General features: G+C 38.0%; 1 protein-coding gene across 13 annotated transcripts in view; it reads right to left on the bottom strand.

Moving 5' to 3' along the window:
* PIKFYVE (phosphoinositide kinase, FYVE-type zinc finger containing) overlaps window positions 1-17,917 on the bottom strand; it is a 99,538-nt gene that overhangs the window by 53,875 nt on the left and 27,746 nt on the right. For 6 of the 13 annotated variants that reach the window (XM_062190634.1, XM_062190618.1, XM_062190670.1 and 3 more), the window contains 7 exons: window positions 16,303-16,450; window positions 15,614-15,781; window positions 6,245-6,304; window positions 4,129-4,258; window positions 3,510-3,690; window positions 2,472-2,546; window positions 161-268 (listed from right to left, as the gene is read on the bottom strand). In XM_062190634.1, the coding sequence (XP_062046618.1) occupies window positions 161-268; window positions 2,472-2,546; window positions 3,510-3,690; window positions 4,129-4,258; window positions 6,245-6,304; window positions 15,614-15,781; window positions 16,303-16,450 (870 nt within the window). Of the gene's footprint in view, window positions 1-160; window positions 269-2,471; window positions 2,547-3,509; window positions 3,691-4,128; window positions 4,259-6,244; window positions 6,305-12,753; window positions 13,342-14,852; window positions 15,782-16,302; window positions 16,451-17,917 lie in introns of those variants that run through there. The other 7 variants (XM_062190709.1, XM_062190716.1, XM_062190652.1 and 4 more) reach the window with 6 other exon arrangements.

Raw genomic sequence — 17,917 nt, 5'->3', positions numbered from 1 at the left:
ACTAGTTCTAAAGGGTAGTATACAAAAATGACTTTATGATAGATTTTTAAAAGACAACAAAAGCAATGGTGCTTGTCTAGCCAATTTAATAAACCAGAACGAGTCAAAGTAAAGAGCAAGCATCAGGGTACACAAGCAGCCTTCAGTAATGAGTTCTCACCTGAAGCACGATAGGGTCAATGCAAGTAAACTTGGTTTCTTCTCTGTAGAGGTATTCAATAGAACACTTCAACAGAAGAATTTTGGGGTTTTTAATACAAGAATTCATCTACAAAAAAATGAACACTTCATTAAAGTTTCTAAGGGTTTGCACTTTATAGATCTCTTTTAATTTTAACTTTAATACTGTTTATGATTCTAATTACTAAAATAAAGTATCTCATTAATATTAATATACTCTCTTTGGTTCTTTTGTGGTATTCTTATATTTTTCAAAGCAAATAATTTGTTCAGAAGGCAAAATCCTTCAAACATTGATTTTTTTTTCTTAGTATCTGGTTAACCTATTCCCCTATATGCTTAACTAATTTTTTAATTTCTAAATTTGTAAGAAGTCATAGCAAATGTGGAAGGTGATGGGGAGATGAGGCTTACAAATAGGCTACTTCACAAATTCTGAAACATCCATAAAGTTGAAAGCATATTTTAGCTTTCTAAAAGTCAAAGGCAACAAAAGAGGAAAAAACAAAATGCCTCCTGAATATGTTTCTAATATAGCAAATGTCCAAATAATTCTAAGTTGGCAAGCATGTTCTTTGGGTAACATGTAATTTTAAAAAAAAAGCCTTAAAGCATCTTCAAAAGCAGAAACCAGGTATCTGACACCACAGGCAGAATAGCCAGAGGCCTGCAATCAAGGCTTCAGACTATCTCAAAACACGATCCATGGGGAAAGACCCATGCACGTGTTGCTACCACATCCATGTACAATTCTTTTCAATTCCTAAGAAGAGCACAACCAATTTACCTCAACTCAACAAACATTGAATTTGGTTGAAAGTACTACTCTAAAGACTTTAGTAAGACTCTACATGGAAATACTGACTTGGAGACTGTTATGAAATAATACTGAATCTAAGCACACTTTTATAGTCAACACCAATTTTCAGGAGGCTTAAGGCTTTACAAAAAATAAATTACAGTTGGCCCTCTGTGTCCATGGGATCCACATTCATGAATTCGACCTATTACACATAGAAAATATTCAGAAAAAAACTGTGTCTATATCAACCATGTATAGACTTGACTTTTTTGTCATTATTCCCTGAACAATACAGTATAATAACTATTATTCACATAGCACTTACATTGCATAGGTATTATAAGCAATCTAGAGATAGTTTAAAGTGTACAGGAGGATGTGCGTAGGTTATCCACAAATACTATGCCATTTTATATATGGACTTGAGCATCTGTGGATCTTTGTATCTGAGGCAAGTCCTACAGTCAAATCCTGAGGCCATCAAGGGACAACTGTATTAGTCTCCACTTAGAAAAGAGTGAAAACAGGACTACAGTTCATCAATCGAGTCACTTACACACTAAAAGTCTGGCATAGCTCTGCAACAAAATCAATTATCACCAGAGGTGGGCCAAGGTAAATCTGGCTTTAGTAAGTTCCCTTGGGGGATTCTGGTGTACAGCAAGGTTTTCAAACATTGCCATAGATCAATGGTTTCACAGAATATAAGAAACACCTGCAAGGGTTTACTTTAAATTCAGTACTACCATTCCCTCCCCCACCCCAACCACCACTCCCCTAAACCTATTGAGTGAGAATTTCAAGGGATTGAGTATAGAAATAACCGGCTTTAACAAGGTCCACAGGTGATCCTAATGCACACTATACCTTGAGAATCAGAAGCCTTCACAATAAAATTCAATACCCTTATGGTGATCCTAACACCTTGTCTGCTTCCTCCAGTCTCATCTGCCATTTCCCATATTATACCATAGAAGCTCAGGGTTTCCTTAACATCCCAAGTTAGCTCGCCCCTTTCTTTTGTGCTAGTGTTACAAAGAGGCCTCAAGCCTGAGAGTAGAAATATAAAGCGAGAAGAATAACAGAATAACACTGATAGTTCTGTAGCTCATCCCTAGAAGGGAGAACAGTTTTAGAATGCTAAACCTCTAGAAGGACTCCAGTCTAGTAGAGAAGCCCTGTCTCCCTGAAGTGTAGCAGCTTCAAGGGAGAAATGATACCAGTATCCTATAATTCTTCTGGTCTAGAACCTGACCAATGCCTTCCTCTTTCTGTATGGTGAATTTCCATTATCCAAATTCCAATCCATTTATCATCAGCTCTCAGAGACCTTCCCAGAACTTCCAGAATTTCACCCCTATAGAAGACACTGCTAGATGCCCCCTTAATGCTCATTCTCTTTTTCTTCCACTATTAAGGTTATTCAATATGTTATCTGAGAATGCAGCCATGGATTGATAAACTTAACCATTAAACTGAATCACATTACCTTTTTATGTGCGATGTTCTTGGTACAAACAAAGCCATTGACAACCACAGAATCAAACTTCTTTCCACCTGGGATCTAATGGAATAATTAACAATAAAATCAATGATGATTTATTTTCATTGTTTATTTTAACTGTTATATCATCAAATAAGGACAGAAAATTCTAGGATATATTCCTTCCTTTCAACCAATGGTTAATGGCATCTCAGCATGATCATGTTTTCCCACTTCCTACTCTCAAATGTACTATCTGGTACTCCAAAATACTGACAGAATTAATGAGCATCACAGGGCAATTAAAACCACAATTGTTGGGCCAGTGCTGTGGCGAAGTACGCTAAGCCTCCACCCATGGTGCCAGCATCCCATCTGGACACTGGTTCAAGTCTTAGCTGCTCCTCTTCTGATCCAGTTCTCTGCTATGGCCTGGGAAAGCAGTGGAAGATGGCCCAACTGCGAGCTCCTGAACTCATGTGGGAGATCTGGAAGAAGCTCCTGGCTCCTGGCTTTGGATTGGCCCAGCTCCGGCTGTTGCGGCCATTTGGGGAGTAAACCAGTGAATGGAAGACCTTTCTCTCTGTGTCACCCTCTGTCTGTAACTCTATCTTTCAAATAAGTAAATCTTTAAAAAAGAAAAAAAAAACAATTGTTCAAGATCTTCATAGGTGGAAATACATACAGCTTCCATTACTATCTAAATAAAGCAATTACTCACTCTTTTCCTCAGAACAGTGATAGTAACCTGTGGTAATAGGCTTTCTCATAGCTGAATTCCAAAAAGAGGAAACGAGAGGGAAAAATTATATTTGTTTGGGTTCCCAACTCATCCACCAGCCCACACAACCTTTCCATTAACTCTCACTTCCTGTAAGAGATGTCCATGATCCCTAAATGCATGCCTATAGAGCAGAAGCAAAATCACCCACTTCTCACCTAGTACCCCTCAGGGTAAGGACAGTTTAGATTACCATTAAGAGTCTACCTACTATCAGACCTGACTCAGCAGTTTCTAGCACAGGAAGACTTAGCAGAGCTCACTTTTTTGATGTGGACAAACTGACGGATATCCATGTCATCATCCTGGTTCTTGACATCAGGTCGGACTGTCTGAACAACCTGGCGGACAAGTGACACAATGATGTCCCTCCAAGATGGTGACAATGAGTCACTGTGGAGCAACTGCTGGAGTAGTGCCATCATGTGATTATGATTAGCTGAACTGCAAAAACATTAGAAGAAAGAAGTCTGCATAGTCAACACCGCCAGACTTCTGAACATACAACATGCAGTCTACAAAGAAATAAACATTTCAATTATGGTTCACAGAAAAAGTCTTCAAGGTTAGTTTTTTTCTTTTAGTATAGTTGCACCTTAATGATTTTGCATAGAAATTAAATCTGTGAATATATTCAACTAAGATATCCCCTTTAATTTGCTGAAATGAAATTAACCCATCAGTTACAAGGGAGACAGATAAAAACAATTTGGGACTCTTAGTTTTGTAAGAAATTTCATCATAAAGCAGAATAGACTTCATTTCCTAAGTATTTTTAGTATTTCACACTTCATAAGGAAGGAGAATAGGCATACCCTAACCAAGTCACTGAAGATTATAAAAATGGAAAATTAAAAGTAAAAAAAAAGCTCAATGCCTTACAGCAACCTCTCCATGGCTTGTTTTTCCCCATTCTCCTCCCGCAGGAGCTCCAGGTTGTTATGATGCCAACCCAAAGGGGTGAAAGGCAGCTCTTTGGATTTCTCCTCTACCCGACGATTAAATAAGGATTCTAAGGAGAAAATAAGGAATTATTACTTCACTATGTTATATACTATCTATTCATATATTTAGAAATCACCAATTTCTCTTTTTAAACTCTTTTAAGTTGACCAACATAAATTGTTAGTATAAAAAGGCAAGAACACATAATTTCATAAGTACATAAAATATGTAATAATACAATAATACATGAATACATAAATATATGCACATAAAAAATAAAAGGACTAAGAATAGCAGTAATCAGAAGTGTACAGGGAAAGTTTACAGAAGTAACTAAGGCTTTCAAGCTGGTGATATAAACACAGCTTCTGAAAAGCAAGCAAAGTAAGATTTCTGTACTCTCCTTTTAGTTTTTAGAACACAAAAAAGAAAATCACAAACTGAACACTGCATTCACAGAAATCTGAATGCTGGCAGAACAACAAGTGATAGAGTGGGTGCTGAAGAGAGAAGCTCAGCTCAGATACTGCGAAACAGCAGCTGATGGTGTTGAAAGTCTATTCAGAAAAACCTTAGCAGTGCTTTTTTTCAATATTAGCACAAAAGCTGATTAACAAAATTTATCAAGATAGATCAAACTATACAGAAATCATAAAAGATGATAAATTCTATAAAATCTTTTAAAGGGGTAAAAATAGGTCAAGACAATAAATGTTTTGCAAAAAAATGATACTACATGATTATTGAGCATGCCTGAATAAGTGGAAAGAATGAAGATAGGAAATGCTCACAAAACTTCTCTATTCCTTCCCTTCTTAAAGTAAAACAAACAAAAATTTCTACTAAATAATCTGTCAAACAGGTAACACTGTAAAAAGTGTGTCCTTTACTTGTAAGGTTCAAGAACTGTGCATTTAAATTATGTAAACAACAAATCTATAAACTTTTGGTTAAACAAGATAATTGGATGTAAATCTAGAAGCACTGTCAATCAGCTCCAAGTGGACTCCCGGAACCAGTCTGCCATACCTTCACTTTTACTTGAAACCCTAGAGCCAAGAAAAGACAACAGAAAAGAAACTTTTTCTAATCATCTGAGGCCTAAGCTGTGGAGTGTTATGGACCACTCAGGATGCCTTCACTCCACAGTAAGCTACATAGTGATGGGATATGAAAAGCTTGTATTTGTCTATATGCTTGCCCCACAGAAATGGATTAGCAGAGTTAGTTCTTCATCCCCTTTTGCCTACTTCTCTTCCCAACTCTAGAAAGGCAAGCAGTATCCTTAGTTGAATGAGAACTGCCTGTGAGCTTTTTTTCGATACTCCTTAAGGATATGTATATCAACCTTACTTAATGGGGCCAGCATCATGGCATAACAGGTTAAGTCACCGCCTGAGATGTGGTACCCCATACGGGCACTGATTCAAGTCTCAGATGCTCCTCTTCTGATCCAGCTCTCTGCTAATGCATCTTGGACAGCAGGAAAAGATGGCCTAACTCCTTGGGGCCCTGCACCCATGTAGGAGACTCATAGGAAGCTCCAGGCTCCTGGCTTCAGCCTGGCACAGCCCTGACCATTGCAACCTTTTGGGGAGTGAACCAACAGATGGAAGATAGATAGATAGATAGATAGATATATCCCTCTCTCTCTCTGTAACTCTGCCTTTCAAATAAATAAAATAAATCTTTTTTAAAAGTAACATTAAAAATTATATATTACTTTAATAATATTAATGTGGTATTAGTATAATATTAAATAATACTTAAATACTCAACTTAATATTCATAATATACATAAGTATGAGCTATTTATGCCTTTAAATGATCTATATAATAGATCTTAAACAATTAGTTTTCACATCAGAAACCTCCTCTCAAGCTAAGTCTGATATTCCTGATTCTCAATAGTATCAAAGTCACTATACATATTAAAACTGTTCTCATGATAGTAAAATAATCAAGTGTGTTTTCAGTACCTTTTCTGTTCTATCCACGTAGAAGGTCATAAATATCTCCTCATGAACAAAAGAGACATGATTGATAAAATTACCTTTGATGAAAGCATCACTTATTGAGAGCTGTTGTCCTCCAGTGTCAGCAATCAAATACTCTGCATACCAGGGAGAGAACAGAGAGGAGGAAGGAAAGGAGAGACATATGACTAAGATGCCAGCATAATTATACAGAGAGCACACCCACATACAAAGTATTAGTCATATAAACCCATCACTGCCCTGTAAATTCAAGGAAGTTTTAGGCTAAAAGGTCTCTTTATATTTGCTCTGCATACTTCACACTAAACTTAACAGACTTATTACCTCAACAGACCCGTGAAACAGCATACCTTATAGTGAATGTTTAAAAACTTTTAACAGATCAAAACTAAACTGGTTTGTGAAAGTTGAGTTCTCCAGAAATTTGCACATCTAAAATTATACTATTTTTCTCATGTACAACTGCAAATTAACAAATTAACAAATAATGACTTCAACTATACACAGGATGGCTCACAGAGAAATGAGCTGATAAAGCAATGTGAAGTTTTCTTTTTAAATTCAGAATATAAGCTATAGAGCAAATTAACACTAAAGCGATATGGGCAATGAATAAAGATGTAATTCATTAGAATTGTTATTGGTTTTTGAAATAGTTTTCATTTTTCAAAAATTATAACTGAACAATATAAAACTCTTGCTAGAAAATAACTGCTGAATATACTCTGAGCGCTTTTAAAATATTAAATATTTTTCTTACAAATGAAACTTACTTTCTACTTCCCCATGAACTTTTCTCTAGGTCTGTAACCAAATACAGCTCAGAGGGGGTTCTTTCTACTATGCAAATTAAACCACAATGCATTTTAACTTCTTTAAGGTAGAGAATTTCCACAAAATTTCTTCCAAGTTCATTTAGAAACAAATGGGTTTTAAAAGTCAGTATGGGGACAGATGCTTGGCCAGTTTAAATGCCCATGTCCCCTGTCAGAGACTGGGTTCCATCCCTGGCTCCAGCTCCTGATTCTAGCTTCCTTCCAAAATAGGATAGAGAAGACAGCAAGTGATGGCTCAAGTAGTTGGATCTCTGCTACTCATGTGTGAGACCTGGACTGAGTTCCTGTCTCCTGGCTTCAGCCCAGTCCAGTTCTGGCCACTCAGAACAATTAGGAATGAAACAGGAGCTCTCTCTCTTTCTCAAATAAATAAAATAAAGTCAGTATGTCTATAAATCAGTATGCTCATCCTTTTAATCAAGAAGCAGAAAAAAAATATTTAGGAAATTCAAGTGTTTCATGCCAAATACAAAAAAATTAAGAATGTAGACAATACAGATGTTAACTTTATTTTTATTCTTCCCTCCCAGAAATGAAGAATGCTAAATCCTGTTAGTTCAACTAATGTTATTATTCTTTGTAAGCCTTACTTCTCACATTAAAGCTATATATAACATTCCTAAATGATAGATTTTCCCCAACAGTTTACTATGGAAAAACTTCAAACATACAGAAAATGTCATATGTCATTTGCCCAGATGCAATAGGTGCTAAGGACTTGTTATATATGTCCTGTTTTCTCATGTGTATATGTAAGAGATATATACATATGTGAGATACAGTTGGATATACTTTTCTTTCCCTATTTGTAGTTACACACAACATGACATTTATCCACTAATATTTCAGCATATATCTCCAAAAGCTAAAGGCATTCTTCTCTACAGCCACAATATAATTTACATTCTTAAACAAATTGACAATGTCTTTTTTTTTTTTTTAAGATTTTATTCATTTATTTGAGAGGCAGAGTTACAGACAAAGGGAGACAGAGAGAGAGGTCTTCCACCTGCTGGTTCACACCCCTAATGGCCACAACTGCCAGAACTGGGCTGATCTGAAGCCAGGATCCAGGAACTTCTTCCAGGTCTCCCACATGGGTGTGGGTGCCCAAGCACTTGGACCATCCTCTGCTGCTTTCCCAGGCCATAAGCAGAGAGCTGGATTGGAAGAAGAGCAGCAGGACACGAACTGGTACCCATATGGGATGCTGCTGCTGCAGGTGGAGGATTATCCTACTAAACCACAGCACCGGCCGACAATGTCTTAGTACCACAGAATTGGCCAACGTCCAAATTTATCCAACTGTCTCCAAAATGTGTATAACAAATTACTTTTTCCCTCAAACTTCAATCCAATCAAGTTTATAAACAGCATCTTGTTGTTATGCCACTTCATTCTCTTAGTCTAAAAAGACCTCCGATCTTTTTTCCTTTTCATGATAATGAATTTTTTAAGAATCCAGGCCAAATGTCCTGTGGAGTGCCCCACATTCTGGATGTGACTGTTTCTGCAAGATGTATTTAACTTGCTTCTCTAGCTCACATTTTCTACACATAAGAAACTACAGCTAGACTCTTCCTTCTCTAGGTTCCTCTTCTAGCTTTTCAAGGAATGCTCAAAATCCTGCTGGCCAACACATAACAAAATAATATCTTCATTACACAACTCTCCAAGACCAACAGTGAAAAATTAAGCCAGAAAACCATACCATCTCCATTTTACAAGCTTTTAAAAACAAGAGGTCTTCCTAAATGAGATAAAAAGCAGTTTTGTTTTATTTTTTAAGAGCAAATATTTCACACAATTCTTCAAATCTAAATTTCCTCAGCCTTAAAAAACAGAAGACAGGGGCCGGCACTGTGGCATAGTGGCTAAAGCCACTGCCTGCAGTGCCAGCATCCCATATGGGCACTGGTCAGAGTCCAGTCCCAGCTGCTCTACTTCCGATCCAATCCAGCTCTCTGCTATGGCCTGGGAAAGCAGCAGAAGATGGCCCAAGTCCTTGGGCCCCTGTACCCACATGGGAGACCAGAAAGAAGCTCCTGGCTCCTGGCTTCAGATCGGCCCAGCTCCGGCTGTGATGGTCATCTGGAGAGTGAACCAGCAGATGGGAGACCTCTCTCTGTCTCTCTGTAACTCTGCCTTTCAAATAAAATAAATAAATCTTAAAAAAAAAAAAGAAATTATCTATAATTTCAAAGGAAAGATTTTTAAAAATTCCCACTTGTGTTTACTTAAAAGGAATGAAAACCAAAGGCAGAAATATTCTATTATTCTTTCATATAACTCTTAGGTCACCCTGGCAATCTTTATTTTCTGATAATCAGTGTTCATCTTAACTTCTGTGAGAGTCAGTGTTCATCTTAAATACTACAAACATAACCTGGGATCAACAGAATAAACTATTACATTTTAATTTCACAATAAAAATTTAAAAGAGTAATTCTTGTTAGTAAAAACTAAGTACAGAGAACTGTAACAGTCATTTACGGTTATTAACAGATTTTTTTTTTAAGTTCTTAAAGTACAGACTCTCAAAGTTGCAAATGACCTCAGAGTAATCACCTCCCTTATGTTAGAATCTCCTCTATGATGTTCCTACTGAGTAAGCTAAAGAATTCCTCACACTTATAATTCTTTAAATTCCAGATCTGGATTTTTTTCATTTCACACATTTAGAAATAAAAGGAAACTGAAGTTACCAAGTCTTTCTAATCTAGCACCCTGCCAATGCACCCCGCAAAGCAGTGGAAGATGGCCTCAGTGGCCTTGCCACCCACTTGGGAGACCTGGATGGAGTTCCCGGCTCCTGGCTTCTACCTAATCCAGGCCCAGCACTTGTGGCTATTTGAGGAGTGACCCAGCAAACAGAAGATCTCTCTCTCTCTCTCTCTCTCTCTCTCTCTCTCTCTCCCCCCCCTCCTATAACTCTATCTTTCAAATAAATAAATAAATCTTAAAAAAAATAATGTTGCAAGGCAGATATTCAGACACAACCTAGACACTTCTAGTGCACAATGGAAACAATGACAAGTTATCTATTCCTAACTACTGAATTTAGTTCTTCCTTCAGCCATACACAAAATAAATACGATTTCTTTTAGGTAATCTTCAGATAACTACAGGTAACATCAAGCTTTCTTTTCTCTGCCTTAAACAGGCTCAACTTCCTTACATCTTATAATAGCAGTTTTCAGATGTCTCAGGATCTTGGTAATCCAGCTCTACTCATAAATCAGAACTGAACACAAAACTTTACACTGGACTCTAATTCTAGACATTATATTCTCTAATAAAATCTATTATTGCCGGCGCCACTGTAGCTCAATAGGCTAATCCTCCGCCTGCGGCGCTGGCACACCGGGTTCTAGTGCCGGTCGGGGCACCGGATTCTGTCCCGGTTGCCCCTCTTCCAGGCCAGCTCTCTGCTGTAGCCCGGGAAGGCAGTGGAGGATGGCATAAGTGCTTGGGCCCTGCACCCGCATGGGAGACCAGGAGAAAGCACCTGGCTCCTGGTTTTGGATCATTGTGGTGCACCGGCCACAGCGGCCATTGGGGGGTGAACCAATGGAAAAGGAAGACCTTTCTCTCTGTCTCTCTCTCTCACTGTCCACTCTGCCTGTCAAAAAAAAAAAAAAAAAAAAAGAAAGAAAAGAAAAGAAATCTATTATTGCCCTGGAATAGAGGGAGGCAGCAACTTGCCAAATCACATTCATAGATAATACTAAAACTTGCGTCTTTACCTCATTAGTGACTAAGAATGGCTTTCTCTGGCGTGCTAATAGTAAACTAAATAATTGTAAATTAAATAGTAATTTGAAAGATTAGTAAATTAAATAATTTTAAGCTTAATTACATTTTTGTCAAATTTCACCTTGTTAGTCTACTACTTAAGTCCTAAGTCTTCAATTCTGCCAATATTTCAATGACATTTATTTTATCATAAATGGTATTTTTATTGCTCAATTTAAGTCTTTATAGGTGTCCTATATAAAACAATGGGACATAATGCATTAGGACAATATAATTTTTTAAATTCTAATCCTGCTATCCAACATGCTAGCCATTCTTTCTAGACTTTAATCAACTATGAATCTAAAGAACATGTATAACATGTAAACCAAAGTGTTAAACAACATTGAATACAGAGATAAAGCTCTACAGCATAATCTAGGAGCATTCACTTTCTGCTGGCATCAAAGTTTTAATTATCCTTTCAATATTTTGCACAACCATTAAAACAAGATACAAGTCCACATGTCAATACTAATAATGGTATTACTGATCTCTTACATTCACCAAATTTTATGTTTTTCACATAAAAAGTTCATACTAAAGAGAACAGTGGTTACCACAGGCTAACGACTGCAGGTAACAGCAATATACTACGTATTTCAAAATTGCTCAGAGTAAATTTCAAAATTCTCATCACAAAAATTTGTAAGTATTTGAGGTGAGGACAGGTGGAGCAAGGTTGAGCCTAAGACAGTCTGCAATCATCTCCCCCACAGAAGCATCAATTTGAATAGCTATTCACACACCAAGACAGCTCCACAAGAGCTAGGGAAGTCAGGCCAGTGCCTGTGGAATGGACAGGCCTCTAGAGAGGCTCTGGTGCCAAGCAGAGTCCAAAAGTCCCAGCTTTAGGGAATTAGATGCCAACCAGCACCACCTGTAGCTCACGGCAGCAGCCGCAGGCCATGCATACACCTCAGCAGTAGCTATGGTTTTGGTCCTAACCCTGTGCTGTGCTGATTTTGATGGGCTGTATGTAGGCTCTGGGTATGATCTAACATTGTAGCATCGGTAGACAAAGAATAAGACATCTGGGTGTATCCTAGTCCTAGGAACAAGCCTCTAGAGATGAACTATCCTTTTTTAGACATTGCCCCAACTGATTCCAAGCAACTTACCAATTGCAGTTTTACAGCAAATCTGGCTTGGAGTATCCTCTGAAAGCAACAACACAGGAACAGTGGACTCGCAGAAAACCTTGATTTAGAGTACTATCTAGTGCTTAAATAGCAGTAGTGTCTACAGGTTCAGATAAGATAAACAGACTGCTTAGAATTTTGGGGGCAAGAGTAGTCATGTATCAGATAAAGACACTGGCTGTGATGTCATACCCCATTTGAGAGCTGTTTTGTGTCCCGATTGCTCTGTTTCCAATCCAGCTCCCTGGGAACGCAGCAGAAGTTGGCCCAATTCCTTGGGCCCCTGCCACACAGGTGGGAGACCCAGATGAAGCTCCCGGCTCCTGGCTTTTAGCCTGGCCCAGCCCCAACCATTACAGCCATCTGAGGAGTGAACTAGTAGGTAGAAGATTTCCCCTTCTCTCTCTGCACCCACCCATCCCACTCCAATCCCCCATAACTCTGACTCTGAAACAAATAAATGTTTTTAAAAAAAAAAAAGAATTTCTGGACAGACAGCCACAAATAAAGCCAGATAATGAAAAGTGGGGTGCTAGATGTATTAATTAGCTTGGTTTAATAATTCCACTGCAACCATACTTCACTTTTTATCCCATAAATATGACTTGTCAATTTACAATTTCAAAAAGGTCATATGAATTCAGGGCCGGTACTTATTAGCACCAAAGAAAATATTAGCTATTATATTCTCCTAATCTACCAACTTCATAACACCATAAAAGATAAAAATGAGGTTGTTATAGCTAATCAAGTACACAGTCATCACCAATCCATTTTCTAAAGTCCACGGTATATTTTATTTATTGAACTTTACAGTTTTATCAGCTTCCAATATCACATCAAGAAATCATATTTTTAAACAATTTAATGAGGACTAGCGTGTGGCACAACAGGTTAAGCCACTGCTTACAGTGCCGGCATCCCATGTGGGCACCAGTTCAAGACCTGGCTGCTCACTTTCAATCCAGCTCCCTGGTAGTGGCCTGGAAAGCAGTAGGGGAGATTCAGAAGCAGCTCCTGACTCAGCCTCAGATCTTGCAGCCATTTTAGGAGTGAACCAGCAGAGGAAGATCTCCTTCTCTCTCTCTGTCTCTTCCTCTCTCTGTGTAACTCTTTCAAATTAATAAATCTTTTTTTAAAAATGAAATTAATTCATCACCCTAGTCACCTAGAGTCTTTCTTCCCCTTCACAATTTTCCAAAGGCAGCAAACTCAGGCTTCATTCTCACAGATCCAAATTCTTTTAACAATCTGGCAGATGGTTTGCCTAAACCTGGCAATAGGTTTATTTAGAATAATCAGATATTGTTTGCTTTCTGTATCTTGAATATCTTGTCACTTTCCTCTAACCATGTGCATTCTTTTCTGGTAAGATTAAACCTGACAGAGAAAAAGAAAAGCTTCTTTCAGACATCAGTATTACACTGACTTCCCTGAACAACTTGCCTAATTTTTCTATTGCAATTAGAATCTTTTCTCAGATATCCTTGGCATTTTCTGCAATCATCAGTGTAATCTGAACTTCCATTATCTGTCATTCTCCTTAAAAGTGTGTACCTCTGTTTCAGGTTCTTCATACAAAAGTTGAAGGGGTTGCTGCTCACAACCTTTATAGACAACTTCTTTAAAGATTTAAGAAAAGTTCCAGTGGAATCATCATGGTTTTTTTCAACTGTAGATGTTTCCTTAGATGTACGAGTTCACACTATAAAAACGTCATTACTGGAGGGAGCGGCACTTAGACTAGTGATTAGGACACCCACCTTGCACATCAGAGTGCCTGAATTCAATTCCCAGCTCCAGCTGCTAATCTCAGCTTCCCATTAACACTGTTCCTGGGAGGCAGCAGTGACAGTTCAAGTAACTGGGGTCCTGCTACCCACATGAGATACCTGGATTGAGTTCCTGCTCTTGGAACTGGCCCCATACTGGCTGTAGTAGACATGTGGGGAGTGAACCAGTAAACTGGAGCTCTCTGTCTCTGTATCCCTCTCTCCTGTTCTGTTCCTCTCAAATAAAAAAGAAATTCAGTGTCACTATTGGAGTCTCCTGTGCTGTTCTCCTAATATTCTGCAGTTAGGATTCCTAAAGGAAATGTCTGATTATTTCCAACAGTCCATCCTTTGCTATTAACAATTCTATGATGACAGGTGATTTTCTTCAAGATTTTCAAACCTTCCTTAACTTTTCAAGAGCTGAAATTATCAGCAAACCACACACATATTTCACACTTTGCTTTTAGCAAAATGAAACTGCCAAAATGTGTCCAGAGGACAAATGTTCTCTCAAGAAACATCCTGCCTCTGGCCCACACCTGTAAATGATATGCAAAAGTACCATCATAATACCCTTCCTCTGACTACAGTCTAAAATTAATCCTCTCACAAATATGTGTTTCACTACATTTCCATACTCACCCAATGTTCTCTATCATTTTTCTAATTTCTGTTTTGAGGATCTTCAGAAAAAATGTGCACCTTATTCATGTTCAATGCTAGTCAAGTCTCCTCCTTTCCCATATTCTCTCTAAATTTCTTATTTCTAAATAAGTATACCTTTTCAATAATTTAACTCTGAAGTGCCAATTGACTTCATCTTGATAACGGCTTATATGGACAAGTATGAGAAATTTAATATGGAAATATTAATTTGTTTCAAACACCTTTAGAATAGCCATTAAGGTTCACTTCTCTTTTTTATTATATTTTTAGGTTCAAAACAGAGAGTAGCAAAGAATTAGTCAAGCATTTCAGATCTAAGTGAGGGATAATTCAACTTTAGAGAGCAAAATGCTTAAAACAAATTCTAGATGAAACTCTGTAAAAAAGTGCTTCACTAATTACTTATTCATGTGTTTTTTTATTTATCTTTATTTTATCCCACATAAGGGCTATAATTAAACTAGCTTTTAAATACATGCAATAAAGTAAACATTACCATCCATTTTTTTTAGAAGGCATTTCATCTCTTCTGCACTGAATTACATAAGACTTAGTAATGCTTTACCTAATATTTCCTTTTACACCAAATGTCTTTCAAATATGGCCATTATTATCATTGAATCAGCAGACTAAACCATCAAGTAACACAGCTATAAATAAAGATTGAATCCATTTTTTATTAATTACAGAAGAAATTTTCTGTTACAAATGCAGCATATACATAACAAGCATTTTAAGTTATAGTAGAAAGCTATTTTGGAATGTGTGAATGGTTTCCCCCCCAACTAGTCCAAGCATCTGAATAGGTTTAGTGAAATACCACATTACTGCCTAACAGCAAAGGCAAACAAGCTTTAAAATGTTAAATGAAGAAAGAGAAAAGAATAGAGCAGAACATCCATATTATAAATGCAAAGAATTGCCACCTTGGAAGTTGCACATTATGGGAACAGCAGTCAGATGTAGTTCCTTTTAAAGGCTACAAGCTGTAAACTGGGCATGGTGGTATGGAGGGAGAAAACAAGAAATAAAAGGAATCAACCAAAAAAGGTGTGGGGAGGAGGTTTGGGGAAACGAGAAAGGGTGGAACAAGACCCACACCAAATCCCCTCAGCCACATGGGACAGAGGAAACCAGAGGATAGGCCGGCATGAGATCCTACGGCCCCGCTCTCCAGCCTGTTTGGATTCCAGATGGTGACTACCTCCTACCTTTTTGGTCAGCAGGGTGAGGGGGCACATGTGGGTACTTGGAGGGCTTCTTGATATGGAAGTTCACGTTGTCCAGCTCCACGTTCAGGCTGATGGAAGCGGCTGAGTCACTGTCCACTGTGGACTGGAAACTGCTGACTGAGGTGCGCTTGCTAGGACTGGCAGAATCTTTTAGTATTGGGGAGGGGAAAGAAATATAGGGAGAGGAGGGGAGTAAAAATGGATTTTATCAGGGTATTGGAGCAAAGGAGAAAAATGTTTTTTTAATATACAAGCCCAATGTGCAATACCAAAATGGATACAGTATTTTCATGTACTTCTGTGTAGACTTAATAAATTTGAACAAGTTAAATATGAAGTTGATTTTTTAAATGAAGAAATATACTGGAGGTTCTGCAGAGAGAAAGTCTGATTTCATAGTGAAAAGGTGAGAAAGTTGTCCGCTGCAGTATTATTAGCTCAAGTTATTTTTAAGCTGCTACAACTACAGACTATAGTAAAATCAGTTGTCTAACAAGTTGTTTTCTTAAGAAAATACTGTATCTAAGACAAAGGTTGCTATCAGATGTTTATATTTGGTTGGACTCATAATTCATAAAGTAGAATTGTTTCAACTTAAAACAAACAAGACATTTAATCACACACAGAAAACAAACCATAAAAACTAAACGTTAGAAAGTTAAACTCACTAGCCAAATTATCGTCACCTTCTTCAGCTATCTGTTCTGTGTCGCTGTCATCAAACTTGATGTCTTTAAACCAGGATGGCTCAGAGTGCCCCTCCACAGAATGCACGGAGTCACTGTCAGGGGAAGGTGTCTCAGAAAATTCTGTACTCTGAAAGGATCAAGACAGGATCCAAGGAATCGACCCTCATGCTAACAGTGTTGAGGCTGTCATACTATAAATCAATTACAGCACGATATTTCTATAAATCTAGCAACTGAATAAATTTATATATAAAAGTAAAATTAACAAAACTTAAACAAGACAATATCATAATGACAATTATACTCTTAAACCTCTAGTTTTCATTAACTAGAAGGCTTAAGAAGCATATTATGAACAAAATATTTCTTTGATAGTGTTTTCACAATGTTTCATTTCACTTTTTGTTCTGAGAATAAAGACAGCATAGAACTTTGCACCAACTCTAGGACACACCCTGGAAAATGACTGTTAGGTTTTAACAAATCACACACACCAGTCTTTGGGGTTAGTCACCTTTTCTAACTATTGGGTTTTCAATTTTAATTCACAAAGGTGTTATTAAACATTATATATATATATATATTAACATAAACTGGAAGGGAAGTATATCTTTTTCCTAAAAGTTCAACTTTAAAAAAATTTCCACTTTCCTGGGGTCGGCACTGCAGCGTAGCAGGTTAAACTTCTGCCTGCACTGCCAGCATCCCACATGGGCAACGGTTTGAGACTCACTGCTCCACTTCCTATCCAGCTGCCTGCTAATGCACCTGGGAAAGCAGCAAAAGATGGCCCAAGTGTTTGAGCCCCTGCAACCACATGGGAGATCTGGAAGAAGCTCCAGGCTCCTGGCTATGGTATGGTCCAAGCCTGGCTGTTGTGGCCATCTGAGGAGTTAACCAGCGGATGGAAAGTAGATCAATCGCTCGCGCTCGCTCGCTCTCTCTCTCTCTCTCTCTCCCCCTCCCTCCTCCTCCTCCTCTCTCTCTATAACTCTGCCTTTCAAATAAATAAAAGATAAATCTTTATAAAAAAAAATTTCCACTTTCCTAAGTTTAAAAAAAATTCCTCGTTTTATCATTGTATGCAATTTAATAGCGCTAAGGAATCCAAATTTATCTCAATACATAATTTAAATTATTCAGTTTAATGCATACACTCCCTTAGTTGTAAAAGCAGTAAAGCTGAATACCATTAATATTAAATGACAAGCAACAAAAACACTATAGGGGCTGGCGCTGTGGTGCAGTGGGTTAAAGCCCCAGTCTGCAGTGCCAGCATCCCATATGGGCACCAGTTCAAGTCCCGGATGCTCCACTTCTGATCCAGCTCTCTGCTATGGCCTGGAATAGCAGTAGAAGATGGCAAGTCCTTGGGCCCCTGCACCCGCGTGAGAGACCTGGAGGAAGCTCACGGCTCCTGGCTTCGGATTAGCACAGCTCCGGCCATTGCGGCCATCTGGGAAGGGGAGTGAACCAGTGGATGGAAGACCTCTCTCTGTCTCTACCTCTCTCTGGAACTCTGTCTTTCAAATAAATAAAATAAATCTTAAAAAAAAAAAAAAAAAACAAGCTTATCATAATATCATTTGAAGTA

Source organism: Lepus europaeus, chromosome 1, assembly GCF_033115175.1.
Source record: "Lepus europaeus isolate LE1 chromosome 1, mLepTim1.pri, whole genome shotgun sequence".
Taxonomy (NCBI): Eukaryota; Metazoa; Chordata; class Mammalia; order Lagomorpha; family Leporidae; genus Lepus; species Lepus europaeus.
This window is presented reverse-complemented; position numbering and strand designations above follow the sequence as displayed.